Raw genomic sequence first — 26593 nt, 5'->3', positions numbered from 1 at the left:
GATCTAGTTATGCAAAGGCCTTCAAAACTGCAATAAGGAAATTCACAAATAGATAACCAGGCACCGCAAAGTTAGAAAAAAATCACTGTGGAAATTCATAAAAGTCACCAATAGTTAAAAGAAAAACTGCTCCTTTGGAAGATGACTATCTTGATTTCACAATTAAAACATTTTGTAGGAGCAAATTGCCTTCTTTCCCAGCATGTGCTGTCTAACATGCTGACAGCCTTTTATTTTGCAGTGAAATGAAAGGTAACCTGAGCGGCCAGCAGTTCATTCTACAAACATTCATCGGAAATCTGGCACTTTAGGCTCCGGGTCCCCAAATGTGAACACCTGTATAATAACAGTGTCGCTAATGCTTCAATACGCTGATTATAACTTACCTGTCTGCTGGCAGTCCAGAACTTCCTCTGGAAAAATTCAAGTTTCATCTGAATGCCTACAGCTGGGACAAATTATAAATAAAACAAGGCATTAGAGATTCCTTCCCACAATTACTTAAGATTATCATTGAAAGTTATCTGTCACGGGGAAAAGCTGATGCAAGCATACCAGATAAGAACTTAAAAACTAAATTTACAGTGAAGCCTACAACTAAGACATTTTACCTTTCAGGTAAGGAATTCTCAAGGCTAATTATATGCACAGAACTGTTGATGACTCTTTGGAGACACGTTACCTGTGTGTTTCTAAAATTCATACACTTGTGGTCACTCCCCTCCCAAACCCAGGCTAAAAACAGGAATGAAAAAAATAAAGTCTATTTCGAAAACGATTGCTTCTTCTGGGTTCTTGTTTCAGTTATTACTGTATGAACTTGCATGTGTAAAATGTATACTATGCATGTGTTTTTGAGATACAACATTTGGAAAGCACTTGTCACGAGGCTGGAGTTTGGAAGGGAGTCACTTTGCTATGATGTGACTTAGTTAAACTGGCCCCCAGTATCCACATCTCGATGATTTTCTCTCCCCAGGAACTTTGAGGGAATTACGCAATTCTGTTTGGCCATGAAAAGCTCCCTTGAGCAACAGTGCATGCCAGTTCCAGTGAGAGAAACATACAGAGAGAGAAGTTAGGAAAGTGACTTGAAACTTTGGGAAGTAACATTTGGTGGAACCTTAGAATCAGGACATGAACAAGCTCACACTGTTTCTCTCCCTGAAGCCAAAATGATGTAACTCTTGAAACCATTTCGGAAAGTGCTCAAGGCAGAGCAGAAGGCTCATCAGATGGTAAGAAGATGTTAGAGGAGTTTGGAAAGAAAGAATGCGATTCTGTGCTGGAAACACTGGATTCCACGCGGGACGCCATTGGTCCCAGTGCAGTTCTGCAAACTTCAGTCTTTTGCACACCAACTTCCCTATTTTTGCCACATCTGCACACCACCAGTATTGTTATTTATCTTTCCACACGTTTTCTTTTACTTAAATACCTAAAGTAACTTCAACCTAAATAACAGTACCCATCAAAGGAAAGACATGGTTGGGGTGTGGGGGAAGTTCACTCAATACTCTTAAGATCCCACATGCCACCATGTTTAATCCCCCAGTTAGGTAATCATTGCCATACTAACTTCAGGAACCTGAAGATTTATGAAAGTCTTGGCCTGTTACTCTTATAACCATCAAGTGCATTCCTACTTATTAGAAAAATTGTTGAAGCAAGCCTGAGAGTCAAGGTTGACTGAGGTATGCACATTTGGAGGGACTCATCTTCTACCTTTGGACTTAGAAACTCAGACTCTAGGATAAGGCTAGAGTGAACATGGCTGCAAAATGCAGAATGGGAAGTCTCTGGAATGCACCATCTCAGCACTCTGGATTCACGTGGCTTTGCTCAAAGCATTCCCCACCTTCTGGACCATAAGCTCTCAAAGGACAGGCACCTGATCTTGCTCCCCATTGGATTCCTGCCCCCCCAGCAAGGTGCTGAGCATGTAGATGACCCATCGGTAAATGCTTGCCTTTTAAAAAACCTTTCAGGTGACATTACAGTCAGTAGTTATTGAGAAAAAAGAGTAATATCAATATGAATTATAATCACATCCAAATAGAGGCTTTGCGGTGGTAGTTCTCCACATGTTAGAACCCAGGGAACTTTTTTAGAAAGGACTGATCCCTGGGGTGCCTTCTCCCTCCACACCTAGACCATTTAAACTAGATTTCCTCGGAGTGGTGTCTAGGCATGGGTAGCTGAATGAAGATTTTTTCGTTTAAAGTTTATTTATTTATTTTAAGAGAGAGAGAGAGAGAGCATAAGCAAGGGGAGGGATGGAGAGAGAGAGAATCCCAAGCACGCTCTGCACTGGCAGCATAGAGCCAGACGTGGAGGTCAGTCTCATGAACCGTGAGATCATGACCCGAGCCAAAATCAAGAGTTGGATGCTTACCTGACTGAGCCACCCAGGTGCCCTAGCATAACTGAAGAACAGCCTCTAGTGATTCTAATGGGCAGCCAGGGTTGAGCACGGCCGCTCCACAGGCCTTAGTAAACCGGCTGTGGGGGACCTGCCACCACGTGGACCACTTTGTCAGACTGCAACACAAGCTGCTCTTCCTGGCCCTAGAGAACATTTCAGAGAACACCTCAAGGAACGTGATTTTGGAGGTTGGAGGCTGTGTGCTGCTATTTCCAATAAATCTGACCTTCCCAAATGCCTCACAGGCCGTATCCTCGTTGGGGAGGGGCCAACCGAGGGCACTGCAGAGCAGGCTGGGCTTTGCTTAGATCCACAGCAGGCAGAGGTGAGGGCCTGCCCTTAAGAGGCGACTTGGAGGAGTTTCTCTGGTTCTACCAACGACAGGGAGGGTGCGGGCAGCAGAGAGCTGACTTCAGGACAGAGGGCCTCACGTTGCGACATCCACTCACTGGTGTCTAGGAGGAGAGTGGAGGTGAGTTTCTCTCTCGTCTTCCGTGTGCTTTTCTGTGTGGCTTCTCCTTGGCATTGGTCCCCAGCCAGCTCGTCCCAGGCTGGCAGTCAGTAATTCTAAGGCCACTTGTGAGGACCATGGCCAACAACCATGGCAGGCTTCTAGATGCTAAAGGATAAAGCAGAGGGCTTCCTGAAAGCGTCACCCCACAGTGGCCTTTCCATGGTGTCTCTTGTTCCGGTAGCCCAGAGTTGCCCCTGGCCCACCCATCCTCACCTGGGTTCCCCATCAGCAGCCCGTGCCCTTTCTGAGAACCCCTTCTATCCTTCTGATGGACGCCCCCCCCCCCAATTTTCACCTCCCTAATGAAGCTTGCTATTCCCTCCTGGGTGTTTATCCATCTCACATTCCTGAAGCCTGCTATCATCTGCCCCTTTCAGCCTGCACCCCAGTTCCTCAGAGTGCTTTAATCTTTCCTCCTGAGTCAGCCCCTCCATCCCATTAATCATGTGGGCTGCTTCTCTCTGATCCCCCTCCAGCATGCTGTGTCCCTTCCCTGCTCCCGATGCCCTAAACTAGACACCGCTTTCTTTGCTCCTCATTCCTCGCACCCCCATCTGGGCCGTGAGGTCGATGCCACAGGGCTGTCTGAAGTCCTGACTGCCACATCTGCTTGGTTTTGCCCTGGCTGTGTTTTTGCTGGCTGACCCCCTCTGCCCCTGTCAGCAACTCTGGCCCCTGGCTCCCGGTAGCACATCTGGTTTCGTAGCATTTTCGCCTACAAGCTAACGTACTTCGCTATGATTAAGAGAATCACAAGCTCATTGGCAAGTCAACTCCATGACCATTTGTTCAGTGGTCTTCCCTATGCTGAGCTCTCAGTTGGGTGCTCAGGGGAATGAGAACACATAATCCCATGGTGTCTAGCTGTGGTGTAGCCACATGGTAAAGGCAACGTCAGAGACTTCACACAGGGCTGAAGAGCACAATAGATGGAGCGGGTTTGGCCTGGGAGAGCTGGCAGGAGCTTTGTGTAAGGTGACACCTGGAGACCTGACTGGCAGGAAAAGTAAGAGCAGAGGCAAGATGGTAATCCAAGCACGGAAACAGCGCAGATGAAAGGATGCAGCCTTTTAAAAGACCACAGTCTCTTCTGAGGCTGAAGGAATGGGAGTGGGGGACATGCTTGTGCAGGTTGAGGTCAAACGGCTGAAGGTCTTGAATGTTGGGCCCACGCATCTAAAGAGTCTCCTGTAGGCCTTGGGCCAGATCCAGCCTCTTTTTATAAATAAAGTTTTATTGGAACACAGCCACATGCATCTGTTTCCACACTGTCTATGGTGTGACGGCAGTGCTGAGTCATTGTAACAGAGACTGAATGGCCCACAAAGCCTAAAATTCACGTTATTTGGCCCTCCACAGGAAAAGTTTGTTGACACTTGCTATGGGGTCTGAGGAGCCATTTAAGATTAAGCAGAGATATGGCAGGACCACAGATCGATATTTTAGAAAGTCCATGATGGAGGCCTTGAAGAGGAAGTACTAGGGAAATGGTCCAGACAGTGGGAGACGAGAACAAGAGGTGTTAGGCACCTCCAGCCACTTGGTACATTTGGCTAATGATCTTTTAAGCATGAAAATGATTTAAAGCAGAGAGAAAAAACACACACAAAAAAACCCCACAAAAAAACAAAAAAACCTAATACCACCCCTCACCAACGGCCACTTCCCCGCCAAACAGACAAAAATGCTTAAGGAGCATCCTCTAGCCGACTCTATTCAAGAAAACAAATAGGAGCTTCCACAAACAGAAATTTAGATTCCTTTCACTATTTTCCTTTATCTTTGTTTCACATGGGTTTTTTTTCCAACTCTTATCAGAAGAAAATCATTATTACTTCAGCAAGTCCCACTCTCTTCCCCCACCCCCCACATATCCCAAATGGAACCCAAGATATTTGTCATGCCTGTCTATTTTGCTCTTTCAACAACATTTTAAGCCATAACAGTATACTCTGATTCAAGTCAATCTTGCTAATTTAATAAGGAAAACAAGGACAGAAAATGCTTTAGTGAAACCCAAGTCCCAAAGAGAATGCAGAAAATAAAAACACCATTCCTGGGGTTTGAAATTTTTTAGACAGTCCAGAAAATCATCAACATATTTCTCCTGGAGCTCATGGTTCTCCTCACTTCCATTTGAGTACAAAAGCTCCCAGACCCCCTGTCAGGGGCTTTCACCATGACCATAGAACAAGAGCCCCTTTTTCCATGACAGCATCGGGTGGTACCTTACTCACCTTCAGGAGTGGAATAGACCCAGAAAAAGGTATCCTTTGGGGCCCTTCCCAATGTGCCAATATTGTGTGTGCCTCTAGGACAGTAACGCCCAGATACTGGGATGGTCTTTGGAAATCAGCAAAACAACAAAACCATTTTTGCGAGAACTGCCATCCCAAAGAGCCCCAGGCCCTTTCACAGGAGATGATTCAGGCATCTGGAGTACTGACATCACTTTTGGTTTGAATTACTCAGGTGACTTTTCCTGTAACTCTCCTCAGTACTCCAGGAGGGCCTCGGTACAGATTTTCATCCCAGCAATGCAGACCACATACCTTCAGTGAAGTATCTTCCAGGCTTCCTCCTTCCTCAACTTTGTAACTTCCTTACTACCTACTTCCTCCTCCTTCTCCTCCTCCATATTTATCAGAAACCCAGTATGTGCGAGGGGGTGGGTGTACTGATATGAAGACAAAACAGCCAGGGATGGGGACCTGGAGAGGGCAGTCAAATCACTGAAAAGAGGATGGCACTTCAGGATTCCCAAGTGGATATAGATGAGCACAGAGCATCATCCATGCACCTAAACATGTAGCCATTTCACGTGGGGATGTCAGTGACTAGTGTGCTTGAATCAGGACAGACACCTCAAATGCTCCAGTTCTGTGCTGTCCAGATTGGCGGCTACCAGCTACATGTGGCTATTTTAATTAAAATAGAATAAAATTAAGAATTTACTTCCAGAGTTGTGCTAGTCACATTTTCAGTGCTCAATAGCCACATGGGGCTAGTGCTCCCGTAGTGGATCGTGTAGCTCAACAACATTTCCATCATCACAGAGAGTTCTGTTGGACAGTGATCACTGATAGCAGGAGCATCAGAGAGGAACTGGGTATTAGCACTCTTTAAGGATCAACGGTAAAGTTCTCCACAGAGCTGTCCACGCTACCCACTCCCTGGAGGTGCAAGAAAGGAGGATGACTTAGGTATGGAGGATTTAGATCATTTAGAACCGCCAGTGTGAGAAGACCTGGATTTACAAGGGGAAGTTGGTAATTAGTTTGAGAGAAACCCAAAGAAATCAATGCAATATGCTCAATGTGGCTACCACCCCCAAGATTTATTTATTTTGCTTTATAAAATTTGAGAATACAAATTACATTTCCAGTGCTATTATATTCAAATGCATTCAAGATGAAATCATGCATGCATCTCATATCAGGTTAATAGACATGCATTCAAGTGTAATCCGAGACCCGCCAAAGAACAATGTTACATGTAAAATTAGAAATAAAATAACTTTTTCATATTGTACTCATTTAGAAATAATTTTCTGTGGGCTTGGCCTCAACTTGCAACATACCCCTAGGAGCACAAATCCGGTTTGTAAAATAGTGCTCACCATGCCTGGCACGCAAGCTCACACAGACACCCCTGCTTCCATTTGCCCACTCTCCCAGCCATACCGTATATTCAGATACACATTGAGAGCTCATCCAGGAGACAGAAGAACAATCCAGCCGCCAGCAACCAATTATAACCAGGAAAAGTTTTACTGAAAGAACTGGATGTGAACCCTGTTTCTAAGACTGCTGTGTGCAAAGGATGTATTACTTCACCTCTCTGTCCCTGAAAAGACAGTCATACCAGCTTTAGCTTCTGCACAGAACTTTTGCGGGATGGGGGGAAATGGTACAAAATAAAATGGTGTGTATTCGAACACTCTAAAGGCTTGATAGTGTTGTCAACCTTCCTGCTATGATTTGTTCCCAGAGTTTTTACCCGTTATTCTTGTATTTCACCACTACATACAACTTTTCGTGCCAATATATTGAGACTGAACAAAAAAAATCCACCCAGGATAAATCCATCCTGTTCACTGCTAGAAATGTCTATGGTATAATATTGGTGGGTAAATACTGTACTAAATTATGATTCCAAAGAAGGGGGATAGAGACCATATGAGTCCTGGCAAGATGAAGCAGAAAACACAAGGTGATGATTCTCTTTCAGTTGAGCAAGCTTTTAGAATGGATTCTGCCCCCCCCCCCTCCCCAACATTAAGGAAAGCTGTGCTCTATCGTTCAAGCCCTTCATGCACCCCTTCTGGAACTGTGATCACTTATGCACACTCAGGACAAGGCTAGACAGGTCTGCATATAGAATCCAAGAAGTTTAGTGTCCCCAGTCTGGCAGTACCAGCTTCATGTGTTCATCCAACAGGGTACCTAACAAACAAAGCTTCTCAACAGACTGGTCACTGATGGCAGCATGTGACAATTATTTCATCCCAGTGCTCAGGCAGAGAAAGGTTCCAGAGTGACCCTGAGTTAGTGTGGCCCATAAAGAGAAGTCTTTTGTAATAGATCCAATCCATTGATAGGGATATGTAGACAACTGCATCTTTATCAGAGAAAATTGAAACTATAATAAGTTAATAAATAAAATATCTGCTAAGAATACCCCATGTATTTCATTACTTAAGAGTGGGACTTTTATTTTGCTTTTTAAAAAAATTAAAAGTTTTTTTTTTAATGTTTATTTGTTTTTGAAGGAGAGAGAGAGAGACAGAGAGTGAGTGGGGGAGGGGCAGAGAGAGAGAGAGAGAGACAGAGAGAGAGAGAGAGGGAGACACAGAATCCAGAATGGGCTCCAGGCTCTGAGCTGTCAGCACAGAGCCCAATGTGGGGCTTGAATCTGTGAACTGTGAGATCATGACCTGAGCTGAAGTCAGACGCTTAACGGAGTGAGCCACCTAGGTGCTCCTAAAAATTTTTTTAAATGTTTATTTTTGAGACAGAGAGAGCACGAGCAGGGGAGAGGCAGAGAGAGAGGAAGAGAAAATATGAAGCAGGTTCTGCACTGTCAGCACAAAGTCTGACACGGGGCTCGAACCCACAAACTGTGAGATCATGACCTGAGTGGAAAAGACACTCAACCGACCGAGCTACCCAGTCGCCCTGAGTGGGACAAGTTTTCTCAAAACCTACATTCTACAAATATATGCTGGCCATACGTTTGTTATCTCTTCCAGAAAATGAGCTCCTGCTGGTTACACTTCTCAAGCAAGGTAGTGACTATTTTTACTCAGCTGGCTTAATATCGCCCATTCTGTCCTCAACCCCCTTTGACAGAGCCCCTGATTTTTCGTTCCTTTGTGTACAATGGCAATGATTGCTAGCGGTGACAGTAACAAGGGCTGGCACATTTGGATTCCAACTTGCCTTAATTAACGGTCAACTGTAATAGCTGTTAGCCAGGCCACATTTGTTTAAATGTTTTCTTCTGTTTATTTTCAACATAGTTAATTGCAAGCCGAACTAACAAATGAATCTGCATGTCACTTTTGGGGGAATATTTCACGATCAACGGGGGGTTTGGAATAAGGCCACTGTTCTGGGGTGTTGAGGAAAAGAATTCTAACCTTCCTTACATCAAATACAAGCCCATTCCAGAGGTCTGCTAATGTCCAGGATAAATGACTTACCACATGAATAACAATTTAGAGCCGTAATGTGAATTATGACATAACTCATCTGTTAAATATTTCATGTGAAGATTTTAATGAATTGCATGATGGAATGTTGGACAAAAAAGACAACTGAAATCCTGGGACTAATTTGTGTGAAACTGAGAACAGAGTATCCTCACCATGAGGGGGAAGGAAAGGCAGCTGTTTTCATGTCCCCCTGGGTGTCAGACAGCCAAGTCCAAAGCCTTTCTTAAAAGATTATAGGGGAGAGAGAGCAATCAGCAACAACCGTTTGAAAAATATTTAGATCAAAGCAATATTTGTTTATTATAATCTTGGTAAAGCCTGAACATTAATCTCCAAGGTATGGTATTATTTCAGAAATTGGGGGGGGGGGGGCGGAAACAACATCCTCAGAGCAGTAGACACACCTCATATTTTAGCCTATGCCAACTGAAGAAATACAATGATAAAAGGGGAGGAGGTGTTTTAAATACATCCCCAAACCGAGTGCATATTTCACTTCTGAAGTGTTCTGTGTGGTACAGTGCGGGAGGGGGGAGGGGTGGACTGTCTTGTACATGCTTTTAAGTAACAAAGAGCCCCATGATGTACGCCTGTGGTAAGAGAGAGGGAGTGGAAACAGGATTCATTATCACTCGATTGACAATGTGATAGCAAAGATTTTCTTTGAAGACTCATAGCTGTGGAAGCCTCTTTTAATCTGGAACCATCCCCACCCAGTCTGTGGCTGGCTTCTGGGAATGTGTGTAGGAAGGCCTCATCAGTTGCCTGCAGATTTCTTTGGTAATCGCTTTGTTTTCGTCCTGCCGAAGCTTCTCGGGAGCAGTCACCTCAGGGAAAGTGTAATAAGTGACAATTATGAATGTTTCCTCCATTTTGATTCTAATTACTTGACAGAATCAACGCTGAAAAGAATTAGCGGGGCCGTGGGATGGAATCATAACTTCCTTTTCACTCCTGAGGTAATCTGGAAGCATTTTTCCAGACTCCATCTGAAGAAACCTATATTCCCTCAGCTTTCTGAGGCCACGGGAGCTGGCATCGACTATTTTTTGTCACATTGTTTTATGCTCACAAAACTCTTCAAATAATATTATTTCAATAAAGTTTTGGAGCCAATACATTTCTAGAGTCAATTCCCATCTTTTCAGCCTTTCAGAATAAAACATTTAAGCCTCAGGCTTCATTGTATTTTAATCAGGTTACACAAATCAATGTCCATTAAGAAAATTATAAGCTTCCAAATTATAGCTCCCCAGTTAATAATTTCTTATTAGGTCACCACCTAATAACAGTTACCAAAGAGATTATAACAAAATCAAGGGTCAGATTTCCAAACATTTCAAAACCCATAATAGAATGGTCACATTTATTTGCCAAACACCTCTGAGTTGGATGTTTGTGACTGTATTTAATGCAAAGCAGTGCTAAAATATCCACGTGGGTGGCTCACAGGGCTGGAGGGACACATCCAGCTCCTCTGAGCCTTCGGCTCATGTTCCAGGGCACAGGGAAGGAAGGGGACTTGGGTAAGCACACCCAGCTCATTTGAGCGAGCCTGAGTCCATCCCAGAGCTCCCCACCTCAGATCTTTCCAGGACTGGGTGGGAAGGGCGGTGAATGAGAAACAGCCCTGTGCTGGTATGAAGGGAGCAGCTCAGCTCAGCTGATGCCTTGTGGGAATATAGTCTGGATGCTATAGGCTATTCTGATGCTGAAGGAGAAGCTGAAAATCTAGATTTCATATGCAGACAATTCACTGAAAAATTCACAACGGTCTCTCATAGGGTCGCCAGGTAAAATACTTCTGATTTGCGACATCTGGCAACCCTACACTGAGGGTCACGCGGCGCATCCCAGGCAAAGACCTGGGGTGACCTCTGTTGCAGGCTGAGCCCTGAGAGCACTGAGGTACTTGTGTCCTGCAGCAAAACATCAGGTCTGGGAACCAAGGCCGCCTCCATCAACATGACTTTCGTGACTTTGCTCTTTGTTCCAGAAAATTCTTGCCCAGAAATGTAAGGCCGTAAACAAGTAAAAAATACCTCATGATTTGCTTGAGAAACTTCCCCCAAAGCAATTTATCTGAGCAACAGACCACTCCTGACCATAGGGAAAGTGCTCATTTATCAAACCAAGACTTGAGAAGTCCACCATCCTTAAAGCAGCCCAATCCCAATCCGATCCCACACTGAGAGACCCTCCAGACCCCAGAACCCTAGAAATACCTTTTGACCTTCCCTTATGGGGGCATATTAAGACCCTGGCAGGGTGGTGTTCTCCTTCACTGCAGGAGGGAACAGCACTGACTTTTCTTGGTCTACAGGATATTCCAGTGTTTTTTTTTTGTCTACACAGGCAAACCTGCTTTATTTTTCTTCAAAGCATTTATCGATTCTTGGCAGTAAGTTATATTATGTGCTATTTATTGTGTTTCATTCCTACCTGATGAGGGGTAAGCCCCTCGAGGGCAGAGGATGTTTACACCTGTATTCCCTGTATCTAGGAAACGTGCCCAGCCCAGGCAGGCCTTGTGAATACGCATCAGTGAATGATTGGACAGTTGGATGCGGTGCTGATGGTGACGTCAGCTACTCTCAGACAGTTTACTCTCTCAGGAGACCCACCTTTGCTATTCAGGTGGTTTGCACACTGTCCTGAGGGAAACGGAGAGCCACGGAAAGGTTCTCAGCAAGGGACAGGTGTGAGATGTGAACAGATCTTGCAAATGCCGGCAGGTGAAGGTGGGGACCGCCTGGTTTCTGTGAGGAGGTGAGGGATGATGGACTCGTGGAGCCAGGGGCACCGGGGATGGGACAGAGAGGTTTGGTCTTGTTGCTGGCTGCTCCTGACCCAGGGAAGTCTAGAACCCGAGTTTTGCCATCGGCACGTCAATCTCATCTACATCTTGCCAGATACTGTCTACCCCTCAACCTGAAGGCTCTGTCATTTTAGCTTAGTAAGTGTCAGCATGTTGTGATTTTGCTTGCATGTGAATCATTTCATGAAACATGTTCCCCTGCTCACCAGACATGTCTTGGAATTACACACAGTATATTCCATGATGGAAATTAGTTTATAAATCAAATCATAGGAATTATATCACATAATAACCATAGGGGCACCTGGATGGCTCAGTGGGTTAAGTGTCCCACTCACTCCCGATTTCAGCTCAGGTCATGATCTTATAGGTCATGAGTTCGAACCCTGCATCGGGCTCTGCACTGATAGTGCGGAGCCTGTTTGGGATTCTTTCTCTCTCCCTCCACCTCCCTGCCCTTCCCCTGTTCATGCTCTCTCTAAGTAAATAAATAAACTTTAAAAAAATAATACCAGTAATTGAAGCTTTAGATACTGCACAGCCAATCCTCACGGCACTGTACAAGGTGAACAGTACTCCCAGCCACACTTTACATGTAAGAAGACGGAGAATCAGAGAGGTAAGTTACAGGTCTAAGCATCCCTGTCAGGAAGTGATCGTCAACTTTGTTTTCGCCTCACGGAGCAAAGCCAAAGAGGTTTCCACAACTGTGAGTTCTAGCACCTTCTCTCTGTGTGTTTTTGTGGGTGTTTGTTTATTTGTTTTTCAGACAAAATGCAGACTGGAGGTTTCAAGAGAAGTCACCCATCATTCTCTATTTAAACAATCCAGAATATTTGCACAATTATCAGAATGTTCAAATTGGTTCTGTCTTTTCCAGATATCGATGACCGATTTGTTTAGGTGATTGGCCCATTACCTTAAAAGCCTCTGAGAACACACTGCTTTCTCTGCAGGTACAGTTAGGGGAAGTATTCAGTAAAGAGGCAGGACCCAAAGATGAGCAGAAATTTATGAGGACCCAGGGACCGGGTGAAGAGGGAGTGTGGAGGGAGCATTTTGGACCACATGCAAAATCCCAGCTGGGGAGGAGTTTATGGAGTCCGAGAGCTGCAAGAGACCACCTGCAAGGCCAATGCAGGTGAAGAAGCTGAACGCCCCTGGTCTTTCTAACAGGGGCAATGAGCAGGACTCGATGATGTTCAAACGAAAACTGGTAATTATCCTGGGGATATCTCATCATAAGCAGAATCGCACACTTCATGACGCCCTCAGAGTTGTGCATCAACAAGACCGTCATTCTCCATCTGTACCCAGTGTCTCCAGTTCATCTGACATAAAAAGGACAATAATGGAAACAGTCAAAGGAAAACCATGTACTTATTGAGTGAGCTCCTGCAGCAAGGCAGCCTGGGAAACAAGGCCAGCATGCCACTGGGCCTCCTTCCCTCCAGCCATCTAGGTACCGATTCCAAAGTCAGACACCTGGGTGGCAGATGGTCTGGCTGTATCAGACCTGCCCAAGGCAGATAGGCTTCCAGAACAGCTGTGCACAAGGTGCTTATGAGCAGGGAGGGAGAAGAGAACGAGAAGGCAGACGGCATTCTGGAGTAATGAAGCACTATTTTTCTTCAACCACTTGGAATCTCAGGATCTTAGAATATTTGGAAATCAGCCTCGGAGTGAAGGATACAAGTTTTGTACTGTAAGTTAATCAGGTGGATGTTGAGGATGGAAAGGCCATCTTCTGTCATAAAGTGATTGCTCCCAAGCACGTGGCTGGCTACACCTGAGTCTCTCATCTGGGTTCCTGGACAGGTTTTCAGAATAGGGTGCACTGGTCAGATCCCTGTACGTGTCAAAGGGGGGCTGTAGGGAGTGGGGGTGGGGGGCAGGCACCTCCTTTTCTGCTTTGGTAGGAAAATGCAAATCCTTCTCAGCAAGACCCACACCCCAGAGCCCTCTCTGTAGAGCCCTCTGTGTAGACGGGGGTCTCAGTGGTGAGCCGGGTCCCTCGACACAGACCTTATCCTTTCCACGAAGGTTTCTTGGTGCCTGCTACGCTTTTAGTAAAAACTGAGTGAATGAATAAATGAATGAATGAACAAGCAAATGCACTGTGTTCCAGGCACTAGGCAGTTAATCATTTGCCTTTCATGCTTTCTTTGAGGGATAACAGTTTGAAACACAGTTGTTACCAACATTCTTCCCAGTTTCCTGGCACCCCCTGGCTCTTCTCATTCCCTCAGCTAAAGCATTCCATGCTTAGGGCCTCAGGGAAGGGAGGGCACAGAGAAACTCAGAGAACAAAGGAGTAAATTCTGGATTTTGAGTCTCAAAAATGGAGGCCTCGGGGAATCTCAGGGTGGGAGGGGTGGCTTGGGAATTGCCTGGGCTGGTGCCTCTCCCTTCCACCCTGCCTCCAGCCCCCCAAACAGACCTCTCAGGAAAGATGACCTGACCAGAAAAGGGAAGAGAATCCAAGGTGCCCGCGGCCTGAAGGAAAGACTCACGCTATGATGTCCCGCAGGTGTCTGCCTTCCCCTCCTCTACCCTATTTCTGAAACCAAGGGGACTCCTGGAGCACAGACAAGTACTCCCCAGCACACACTCCTCTCTCGAGGAGGCCTGGGAAGAGGCAGGACACTGGAGCTTGGCCTCTTGTAGCCTTGCTGCTGCTGGGAATGGGAGGGCCTCACGGAGGCCACAGACGGCCAAGCCCAAGCCTCCCCACAGGGCCCAGGGAGCTGCCTGACTCCGGGATGACCCTTGCGTGGAATGAGGCGGCCACCGTGGCACTGACCTGTGCACAGGCCGATGACAGAGGACCAGAATGAAATGGCCGCGTGATTCATGATTAAGCCTCCCCCAGCCTTCGATCTCAGATGAGCCCTGGGGGAAAGTGGAGAGAGAAGCTGGAGCCACTGGAATCTCTCCCAAGGGGGTAATTGAGGCTTCTGTCCAGATAAAGCTGCACTGATGGCTCACCTGAAATACACGGGCTAGAATTCACAGTCCTTTCTTGTTCATGACTCAAAAGCACAAGCAACGTAACAACAGCTGGGGACCTCAGAGAGCGGGGGACCTCAGGAGTGCGATCTGATGCAGGTCTGAGGCCTCTCCCCATAGCTGCTCAGGGCTGGGCTCCGTGCCCCTTCTCACAGGGCCCCTCACCTGTAACGGTGGCCTGGGCAGGTGTGCGAGCCACCCCAAACTTCCCAGCTGCTTCCCCATGGGCAAGGAGAGCAACGGACATAGCAGCTTCCTGCTTACCTCCTCCCTTGCTCTGTGGATACTGGACCTTTCAACGTGGACCCCAGTCTTTAACTGAAGGGATTATGGATGTTCCTTCTACAAGAAGTGGCTTTGGGGGAACAGGGTCCTCTGAGGGCCCCACGGTAATGGCCAGTACCTCTTCTCTCTCCATTGTGGGCCATGTGTCCACCGTGTGCTGGGGGCTCAGCGCTGCCCCAGGGCCCCGGTCCCCTCCTGTGTAGATTAGTGCTGGGGTAGCTCATGAGTCCCACCTCTGCAGGGGAGAAGCCTCAGCAATGTGGTTAGGCCCATCATTCTGGTAGTTCCAACTGATTTCTTAGTTGCCATCTGTGTCTGTTTCCTTATACTCATATCTGGGTTGGAAAATGTCAGATGAACTTGGGTCTGAGTCCTGCCTGGTGGAGTGCTCCCTCCTCCAGTCTGCACAATGGGACAGCAGTCGTACACCCTTCACAGGATTGTTGTAAGACTTACATGTGCTCATGCGTGTCATGAGCCTAGCACAATACCAGGCACACAGTGACTACTCAGTAAGTGTCATGTAACTACATGACATACAGTAAGAGCTGTGTAGATTCAATATGCGTGATATTTAATATAGTAAATATCCTGCATTATTGCCCTGGAGCTCAGCCTCCCCATAGGTCTTCCAGGACTGACACACTGCTGTCACTTGACAATACGTCAAGGAGTTCTGGCCGCTCTAGCAGAGGCCCCCGTTCATCCCATTTGCTGGCCTGGACCCCTTGCAGGTCCCATGTTACGTACAGGGACACAGAGCTTCAACTCCCCATGTGATGTTTTATCTTTACGGCTAAAAGTAAGTTAAGGGGACCTGGTATAATCACGACTACCTAGAACATTTTCAACTCTGCTGAGAGCTTCTAACATCTGAAGATTTGATAAAATCCTCCCAGGCAGATACTGTCCTTGTCACCTTCTGTTTTATAGCTGAGGGCACAGAGGTTTCTGAGTAGCCAAACTGAATGATTCATAATAGACAGTTCCACTTTGGAAGCTGGGAGGGACTCCGTGGGGGAGCTTGGATTTGAACTCCCATCTTCCTGACTTCAAGGTAGAAGACAAATCCCTAAAATGAATGAACCGGAGAGAATTGCCTGAAATGACTTGAAACCCCACTAGCATTATCCGCCTTAACTTTTCCAGCAATTTCTTAAGGGACGGGCTGTTCTGTCCATTTTAAAGATAAGATGCAGGCAGTTAAGTGACTTAACCAGGGCTACACAACTGCTATGACTGGGTGGACCCAGGATTCAAGCCCACACACCTGACCTGAAGCCTTCAGCCGTTTCCCCTTAGTTCTCAATTGGGCTGCACCCACCCCTCCCTGCCCCGAGGGGTCTGTTTCGGAGGTTTGTAGTTTGTCAATAACTGGAAGGCCCACAATTCACGGGACAGGCCTCCACCCCTCACCCCAGTGCTTGCAAGTGCTGTACTGTGATTGATGCGCTTGGAAAGCATAATCCATATCTGGGCCTTGAACTGGATTCCACTTTACATCTAAATACGAAGACTGTCTTCCATGTGGAATTTTCTAGAAATGTAACTACAGTTCTGTGAAAGAGAGAGATGAGTGCATTTTGTTTTGCCTACGACTTTACTATTTCAGAGACCACCCCCCCTCCCCATCACCAGTGAGGCAGGGTTTGGGGCTGAGATGTCCCTACAGCAGCCCTTGCATTTACCTACAAAGATCCCATGCAAGCTCTTGACTACTTCGTTCTGTCTCTTCCTGTAATTATGCCCAAACATTTACATACTAAAGTATATACTATCATATTATAAACTACGGTTCTTTCATTTCTTGATACTAGTGTTGGAGCGTGCTTTAATTTTTGTTTGTTTCATTCGGCAGCATGTGGGGAAACAGGTTCTATTTTCTATGCATCTCATTTTGGGATAATAAAAGGGATATTACAGATTATTAGTAAAAGGGGGCCTTGGATGGATGGGATAGATTTGAGAGCTGTCCTGGCTTCAGTTTCCCTTCTACCACTGGGTCTGGTGATGATTCCCCCTTCCTCCCCCTCACCCCAGGCCCCCACGACCATTCTGTCTGTGGCTCCCCTCCCCTCATCTTGCCTTGAAAGCACAGACTTGGCTGGGCTAAAACCTCACATGTCGCCAGAGCTTCCTCTATTGTTTCCCTTCCTTTTATTTTGGCCTCCATCAAGGTGCAAGATACTGATATCTGAGGCTCAGTTCAGATGGATTTCCCACCTCTGAGGCGAGCCGTGAAGGAATAGCTCCTTCCGTGCTTAGAGAATCGAGGTCCTAGACAAGGGAAAGCTTCTCTGGGGGTCGCTTTGCCAGAGTCTGGAGCTGGGCAGGTCAGCTCTGCGGCTGGTTCATCCTCTGTATCAAGCAGCACTGTCTGTGAATTCCAGGCAGGCCGTGCAAAGGAACGGAGCCCTGCACACTGCTTTTTCGGGCACAAGGCATCTTAATTATAATTATTGTCAGCACTTATGTCTCTGCCTTAGGAGACGAAGAGGGAAGGAGGGAATACTCGGCAATTTCACGGCATACACCAGTACCCTAGAACGAGGAGGGGGTTGCAGAGTGAATGAGCAAGGAATCGAGCCCCCAGTAGATGAAAAGGGGCCTTTGTAGTGGCTACAACTGTACATTAAAATAAATCTCTCCTAGCACTAAAATAACATCTACATTCATTTGGGCCAGTGCCACATTCAGCATTTAAGAAATTTGACAAAACATTGCTTCAGCATGTCGAAGTCTGCCAGCTCACAACAAAACAAGAAAGCTACCTTGGCTGCATGGAAATGCTTCTCCCGGTTCCCTACTTTCACTTATGACTCCCATTTTCCGGCTGCACTTAAAAGAGAAAGACTGTGCTTTTTTCAGGTGCCAACCACTTCACGTGGCCCTGAAATGGGCAGCAAATTGCTGCGGGAGGTGGTAAACTTCAAGAGGAATCTTTCTCTTTTCCCCTGAAGGAAACTACCAGAGACTCTGCATGCCTGATAAAGCCTTTAATAGCTAGAGAAGCGTTATTTGGGGTGGCCCTCAGGTAGACTAGACGTGAATAATGCCTCGTAAAAATAATTACCTCTACCCAGAGCAGAGTGCACCAGATGAGCTTGGCGGAGGCCCTGTTTCCAAGAGAATTGCAGGCAGAAGGGATCTTCCACTGAGGATCCAACAGGGTGTCTTTGTCTGGGGCAGAGACCACAGTCACTTCTGTGGAGTATGTCCCTTCAAAACCAGTTCTGCATTTTTCTGACTGAGACCCTAACAGTGCTGGGAGATTTCTCAAGCTGCCTGTTGGTGCTTTACAGCACAATTAGGCCTGAAATAAGTAACTGATCCACTTGTTGGGACTGTTGCTAATGGACCCTGCTCCCAGTGTGGTCCATCTGGTTGTGGATTATGGGTAGATTTGTACAAGTTTAGAGCTGGAATGGCAGAGTGAACCATTGAACCAAACCTACTCATTACACAAATGAGTAACTAGAGGTCCAAAGAAGTTAGCAACTTGCCTGAGATGATTCAGAGATGGCCCAGACTGATCCTGACTCCAGCTGGGCTGGAATAACAGCTGTTGCTTTTGTCAGCTGAGCATCCACGTCCCCTCTGATGGCTGGCAGAACCCTCCCCTCCCCCCACACCCACACCATTTTCTTTAGGGAGCTGTCCTGCCTCCAGTGTCAGTCCGTGGGATTTGTGTAGGGTTTGCCCCCTAGTGCACGAGCACAGGAACGCATCCTCCCCTCCTCTTCCATAGTCAGGTGGGCCCCGATCCAAGCTTTGCCAACGACAGCCAGCTCCCCAGGACTTTGAAAGGACACTCTCAGGAAAAAGGAGGCTTCTTTCCATTGAGTTTGCCAAGCGGGGCAAATGAGAGAGTCAGGGGCACCATGTGAGGAGGGTCTGCTTGAGAACAGGGCTGACACAAAGACAAGGGAAACGAGAGACTGAGAACCCTGGTGAGTTCAACTGAGCCCTAGATCCAACTGCACCTGAAGCCAGATATAGCTCTAGACATTTCAGTTACGAGCCCATGAATTTCCACCTATCCCAACCAACCAAACGATTAACTTCCTTTAACTAACTGATTTTGCTTAAGCCGCCTTGAGTTGTGTTTTTTGTTTTGCTTGCCATGGATGGCATCCTGACGAATGCAGCTGTAGTCCAGGTTGGTGGCTCCTTCTGATAGGAGGTGGGCAACCAATCTTTAGGTACAGAGATCTATCCCATGAGCACTTCCACACAGACTGTCAACTACCACAGCTGACAGCAGCACTGGTGTGGAGAGCAAACCTGTATCATCCTGTTGTCCTTCCTGATTTCATGTCAGGCATCCCTAATGAATCCTGCTAACTCCTTCCTAAGGACGCTCACAACACACCCCACGCAGCTCCCCAGGCAACCACGGCCACCATTCAGCGCAGCCAGGTCGGCATGACCACAATGGTGCTCATGACAGATTCCTTGCGGGAGACGTGGTACCTTTTCCCAGACCAGGTGGACACACGTGGGCCCTTTAACGGCTCTTAGTAACCACACTGTGGGCGATGAAGAAGGCAAACACATGTGTCTCCATGAAGGGCCTCATTGCCAATTTTGGGGGAGTATTTTCATTTCTTCCCATTGACAATTTATCAAGAATCTTGCAGTTTTTCCTGAGGCAGGGTGGGACAATGAGACACTGAGTCGTCTGAAATGGCCCTTCACCTCACACCGTTCTGAAACTTTACCAGGTAAAAAGTTTCCCTGTCTCACCCCCTCATCCAAACGACAAGGGAAAAGTGGGAGCGGGGACAGCAGACTGGATGACAGTGTACCAATGTCACAGGAAGTTCCAGGGCGCCGATGGGTGATCCTCAACCGGACATCACCACTTCCTCCTTAGGAGGCCTGTCCTGCATCCAGGAAGAGACGCTAGAACTGCATTTCCCAGAACGTCCCCCACGCTCGGTTCCAGGTGAGAGTTTGCCAAGAGAGGGCCAGAGCCAGATGCGGGAGGCAGCAACGAGACGGAGGCCACGATGACCTGGAGGCAGCCACAGACAAGATGTGCAGTGGGCAGCTCACAGCATGAGCTCTTGGGAAACATCCGCATCAGTGCTTCGTGACCCGCATCTCCTCACCCTTCAGTGACTGTGAAAGCTTCTGGTTCCCTGTATTCAAGCCCTTAATACTTGCAAAACCTCGACTAGCTTGTGTTTGTTCGCAGGACCACATCCTGGCTGATAGAGTCAGACGTCCTATTTTCAGGGGGATAGCCAGCAGAGAGACTCCTTGTGCACACTGCTAAATGTCTGCCACCTCTACGTTGTCAGCAGGCTCCAGGTGCCCTGGGGGGCCAGCCAGCACTCAGGATGCCTTGGATCCATGCTGCTCTCCCACAGACACAACGGCATCCTGCAGGTCTTTGAGGAAATGCCCCAGCGACTCCTGCAAAGCTCTATCCTGCACTGGTACCCCCAGCCTGACTCTGGGACTCCTTCCTTCCTCCCTGTCCAGCCAGTCCTAGCTAGAGTCTCTGGTGTCCATTGTTTTTCTGTTTCTTAGCACTGCTTGGAAGATTACTCCAGCCATTTTCTGTTCCTTAGTCCAGTGGAAAAGTTGAGAGGCAACACAGAGTAATGGTGGGCTCAGGATTAGAATCCAGCACCTAACTTCTCTCGGCTCAGTCATAAAAGCTGTGATGTAAAGTTCGATCTAGCATGGCATCCGGCACACAGTGAGAGCTCAGTAACTGGTAGCTTATACTATTGCCCTAAAAAGAAGACCATTTTCCTTATGGGGTTCCAGAAAGGGTTAATCATGACCCTTCTCCCAGCCAGAGTTGGCAATTTACTGTCCTCTCCCGAGCAACAGGCTATCAGACCCACAAAGTCCCCTCGGAACCGTCTTACTACCTCACTTCTCTGTCACCAACTGCTTCTGGAACAAAACAGTGAAATCCTCCTCGAACTGATGCCGCTTAGAGCCAGCAGCAGCAGAGAGCCGCCGATTCTCTGCCTAAGGCTCTCCAGGTAATCTTAAATGCCCCCTGGTCACAGGCAGATGGATTTCTCACAACGCTTGGCTATTTTTATCAACAGAGTATTACATTTACAGCTAAAGATCACTCACACCAGAGCTCCGTGCCTTAACAGTAATCTCAACTGGGGACTAACTGGTCCCAGGGACTTGTTTTTTCTTTTTTTTATAAACTGCACCTGCTTCCAAAGTTGCATTTCTTACCTTTTATCTCTTTGTTTCACATTTAGGAAAGAATTGGACCTTTTTCATTCGGTGGAGCAGAGGCAAAAATTAACATGCTTTTCCAGTATTGGGAAGAACCCTTACTCCCCCTAGGTTTGGAGCGGGTTCCCATGAAAGTTTGTGGCCCCTGTCCTTGGTGTTCTGCAAAAGGTATCGGGGCAGGTGAACCTGCTTTGCCTCTTTGTTAGATCAGACTTTAAATTTTTCATATGCACCGGAAACCTTATTTGTAAAAGGCTTCATCTTTTCCGCTGTTAATGGTAGCTCACATCGCCTCTACCTTACACCTTCTCCCCCTTCTGTACCTCTTTTCCTTCAATAAATAGTAACTGAGCATCCCTGTGCTGGGGGAATAGAGCGAAGGGTATGACTTGCTCAGCCCTTGTGTTCTCAGGGTTTACAGTAACTTCTAAAGCTATACGATTATCACACAACCAGTGACCATTGTGGGTGGTTTGAAAGACACGTGCGGAATGATACAGGAGGATAAAAGGGGGTGCCCCGCCAAGTCCTGGGGGTCATGGGAGAGAGGACTTTCAGTCTGCAGCCTGGAGTGGGAGGGGGGTAGGCAATAACAGGCAAAGAGAAGTGAAAGGGAGGAACATTTGAGGCTGAGATCCCGAGGTGGAAGTCTGAAGAAGTGAGAGACTCTCAGTACACGTTCATCAATGTGTATCGCTTTTTATTCGTGTAGAGGCTCCCACTTCTATTCATGGCAACTTAGAATCAAGGGAATGTGATAATGAGGCAGGGTAAAAATTCTCCTGTTATTTGGAAAGAGCTGGTGAAAGGGAGTGGGGCGGGACCTCTGGGAGGAGGAAGAGCTGCAACGTGGGGTCTGGGCTACAAGTTAATGGCACCAAAGTTTGGAAATGATAGATAAGTTGCCCCAGGTCACGGTGCTAATAAATGGAAGAGCATGGAGTGGCCTCTGTTCTCTATCACTATATACCCATGTCATTGTCCATGTTCTGTAGATGTTCACAGGCTCCTGGGAGAAAGAGAGATATACTCCTGAACTGGGTGCAGAAGAGAGGGGCCCAGAGAAAGGATGGCATCTGAGTATGGGTAACTGGTCCCACTTGGTCACTTTCAAGGCCAAGACTGTGGAGTAACACTTAGAGAGCCAGATGCACTAGCAGTTTTAATCCATGCACTGCCATGGATAGGCTGGAGGGCACAATGCTAGTAGTTACCAACATACATATTCTATTTCACACGTCACTAGTATGGTCTTATATGGTCCTGAAAACTGCTAGTGTCCAGATGACGTAGGGGTGAGGAGCTGAACCGGAAAAATGAAAACCTGCACTGAATCCCACTGATTCACCCAACAGTAAAACCCATTTGTGGGGAAATTTTCCAATAGGATTTTAGCTTTAGTTATTAAGAGCCTCACTTTTAAATAAGAACTAAGGCACACCTATGTGTGAAGGGCCTTCGGCATGAAAAAGAAAGACAAAAAGCCGTCAGAAAAATTAAATGACTTAGAGTTAGCAGCACAGACAGCAAGAAAAAAACAATAACTTTAACTACAACCAATATATTCAGAGAGATCAAAGACCAAAGACCACAGTGTATCCTTGGAAAAAGACCATGCTGCTCTAAAAAAGAACTGTTGGAAATTTGAAAAAAAAAAAAAAAAAGCATCAAAATAAACACATAAATTTAAGAGTAGAAACAAGTTAGAAGGAGAAAATCTCTCAGGAAATAAAACAAAAAGACTTGGAAAAATAACATGGGAAGATTTCCTAGAACTGAAGGGTATGCATTTCTAATACAAAAGCGCTTGTAAAATGTCCTGCACAATAAATGAGGAGGAGAAGAAACTGAATCAAGGAGTCTCAGGACACTAGAGACAAAACGTACGTTCTAAAAGCTTCTGGGATGAAGGCTGGGCAAGCCTGATCATAGCAAAAGGTCCGGAATTAGAATGGCATCGGAGTTTTTAACAGGTTAACACTGGAAGGCAGAAGAAAAGACAGCAATGCCTTGGCCATTCTGAGGGAAAACGATCCCACCATGGAATTCTATATCCAGCCAGACGATTGTTACGTGTAGGAGCAGAATTAAGGCATTTTCAGAGCTACGAGGACTGAAAACATTTTACCTCCCTTTCTTAGAAAATGAGCTGAGAATGTTTGTGAGCAAAAGGAGGCGTTCAGTCAAGGGAAAGGAAGGCATGGGTCTAGGAGAAAGAAAGAAGACGACAATAGAGGAACGTGGAGAGGAGAAATCACAGGAGCCCAGCAGCTGGATTGGAACAGGACCCTCCGGATTGGAACAGGATGGTGGAGGGTGCCAGGAGCAAATTCTCCCCAAATACTGGTGGATAGTTAGCAAATAGTAGTAACTGGCACCTAAGATGGTTGATGAAATACAAAGAGAAAAAAAAAGGGGCTCCTGGGTGGCTCAGTCGGTTAAGCGGCCGACTTCAGCTCAGGTCACGATCTCGTGGTCCGTGAGTTCGAGCCCCACGTCAGGCTCTGTGCTGACAGCTCAGAGCCTGGAGCCTGCTTCCGATTCTGTGTCTCCCTCTCTCTCTGCCCCTCCCCCATTCATGCTCTGTCTCTCTCTGTCTCAAAAATAAATAAACATTAAAAAAAATTTTTTTAAAAAAAAAGAGGAAAAAAAATACATGGGTAAAAGGAAAACAAAGCAAATAAAAAGGACATGGGGATTTTTTGATCCAGGGAAAAAATACTGTAAAAAAGGAAACACACAGTAGCACACTATTTATCACAGTAGGGGATACACACAGGTAGTCCTCGTGATATAATCACTATCTAATTGATAAAAAGCTATGAGATAGGTATGCAGCTGTGGACTATGGACAAGGCAAGAGGAGATGATGTAAGAAGTCCAAAGTACCACGTATGAAAGGAAGTAAATAAGTAATGTCTGAAATTCAATAAAACCCAGCAATCTCAACTTGCTAATGAGAAATAGAGATGCTAAGAGAGGCAGAAGCTTTTGCTTCTAGGTAGCAGGACTAGGGGCTGGGAGTAGGGGGTGGTGGAGGGTCGGGGCCTCTTTTTATTCTTTGCAAACTTTTATAATACTATTTAATTTTTAAAATTTGTGTTCATAGATTACTTGGATATAAAACCAAGTTGATTAGAAAGTGAAGTGTTAAGGGGAGTAAATAATCCAGCAGATTTAAGCTCCTGGCGCCAGACTCAGGCCTGAACCTCTGTCTCTTGAGTGTATTCCTCTCTGTGCCCAAATAAGGCGTGTGTAGCCGGAAGGCATAGCCGCTCTGGGAGCTGGATGGAAGAACACAGGGAGAAGTCAAGTCCTGCTCCCTCTTTGGGCCAGGGTCCAATCTCTGAGCTTTGCCTGACCCCACATAGCATATCTCTGTCTGGAAAGTGAGTCACAGACACTCTGTGACCTTAGGACCCACAGACCACATATCCAGGGACCATGCTGGCAGGAGATGTGTAGATGCACCTGGGCAGGGGCACGTTTGCCTATCACTGTCCCGTCACACAAGTCTTTCTACAGATGCTCTGGGATGCCATGACTAAGGTGTGAGTAATTGGCAGACTCTTGCTAAGAACTATGCGGTAACCCCCATCTGATGTTCGTACACGACTGAGGACATATTCTTGCGAGAAGGAAACTGAGCCCATGAAGAGCACATCTGCTCTTTTTTGGGTGGAATGGTTTCCAAATGAATCAAGAAGTTTGCTGACAGACAGCTGTCCTTGCTGTCCCACCGGGCTGAAGTGTATACCATGGTGAGCAGTTTCCATTTTTACCACCGCCCAGGCAGGTGCAAGCTGAGCTGTGGAACTGTGGGGTGGGGAGACTGGTGCGTGGCCCTGAAGCTCCTGCCCAGGGTCCCGGGAACGCTCGACCCAGCGCCTCGCCTTTGTGCCCTTCCCTCAAGAGGTCAAAGGCATCCATGGGAAACCTCATAGTTAGAATTCTACCAAGATCCCATTAGCAGGAAGAAATTATGACCTTAATAAAACTTAATCTTGTAACGTCCCACAAACCGTTAAATATTATGGGTTACCTTCTCTTGTCACAAAAGACAATGAGAACAATATGGGGTGTTGTGTGGGGAGCAATGATACATATTGAAAAATCCAAATGTCATCGAGACTTTATTTACTGCTCACCCACATAATCCCAGCATTATAAAACCGATGAACAATGAATGGAGGGGGGAAAAAACAGACAGACAGAACCCAAGTCTTAAAGCTTCATCTCTGTGCCAATAAGTAGTTTGAAAATAGTGTCCGTCAGGATCCATATGTTTTCTGCATGTGTAAGAATACTCTTACACAGGGGGCTTACTTCATAACTGAGATTCTTTTTCATTTAATTCAGTCATATTAGATTATGGGGCTGATTATGATCATATCCACAAATCAGTATTTTAACAGAGTTTCCATGGAAACACTATATGCCCCTGTTTTTTAACTTTTTGGACAAGGCTTTGCCTGTTTAACAACTTGAACAAGTTTGACGAGGGCAACATGTTTTGTTTAAGTTTCATTAACTGGGGCCAATATTTCCTAATTGCATTACCAGGAGAAACATTCACAGCATTACTTGTACCATGGAAAACCTCTTCTGGTCCAGCGTTCGATTTGCTTTAATCACTGGAGAACAGGAAACATACCAGGATTGCCTTGTCTTATCAAGTTTTAAATGTGTTAACTGGTTTTAAATCTATGAAATAATCTCCCTTATTAAGTGACAAAGTTAGTCTTGTTAAGAGGATCGCCATTTATGGCGATATCCATTTATTTCCCCAAATGCAAACATACAGGTACCTTTGGCTCCCTGCTAGAGAGGTGAACTCCTTGTGTATGAACGCATACCCTTTTCTGCATATGGATTTCAGAAACATTCTACACTCCCTGAATCCTCCCCCACCCCGCCCCCCACACCCACAATGGTGAGAAAAATAAGAGTATCACGCAGAGAAGAAATGCAAAAATAATGTCCAGGAAGCAAGAACTTTTCATAATACAACTTATTTTCCTTTCCTTCTTTCTTTTTTTCTTGTCTTTTTAGACATTGACACCCATATGACCAGAGACATTTACTTCCAACAGTCCACAATTTGGAAATGGCCTGTAGGAAAGTTTTTGGAAATCCGGTACTATATAAAGACATGGGGGAAGGGAGCTTTGTGGACCGAAGTCAGAGTTCACCCTGACAGCATATAAAACATATGGCCCGAAGCTCCATGAGATGTCTGAGTCTGAAATGCTGGTGAAGCTTAATAAAATATCAGCAAGGAATAGTTTAATTTTACAGCATTAGGCACTGAGGCAGTAATTTGAGTGGGGCAAGCTCTATTTCAATACATCAAAGTATACTATACTATAGGGAAGCTGAATATATTTTTAAAAGACATACATTCCCTACTCAGAATTACTTGACTCAAAAACTTTGCTTTCTAAAGGAGGATAAGTAGAAAACAGTTATGGTCTCCCAAGAGCTACCTGTCTTACTTTTTAAACTATGGATATATCTCCAAAGCTAGCTGATCTGTTTCCAGGCTGATGCCTTTTATTCAGGGCATGCGGTTTCAGACAGACCAGAAACCAGCATGGTGAGTGTGTG

The 26593-nt window shown here is 46.2% G+C and overlaps 1 protein-coding gene across 1 annotated transcript in view; it reads right to left on the bottom strand.

The window, feature by feature from the left end:
* Positions 1-26593, bottom strand: part of CACNA2D3 (calcium voltage-gated channel auxiliary subunit alpha2delta 3) — an 859990-nt gene that overhangs the window by 89074 nt on the left and 744323 nt on the right. The window contains exon 27 of the mRNA XM_042929688.1: positions 387-448. Within this exon, the coding sequence (XP_042785622.1) occupies positions 387-448 (62 nt within the window). The remainder of the gene's footprint in view (positions 1-386; positions 449-26593) is intronic.

The sequence above is a fragment of the Panthera leo genome, chromosome A2 (assembly GCF_018350215.1).
Source record: "Panthera leo isolate Ple1 chromosome A2, P.leo_Ple1_pat1.1, whole genome shotgun sequence".
Lineage (NCBI taxonomy): Eukaryota > Metazoa > Chordata > Mammalia > Carnivora > Felidae > Panthera > Panthera leo.
Note: the sequence above shows the minus strand (reverse complement) of the source record. Positions and strands in the feature narration are given on the sequence as shown.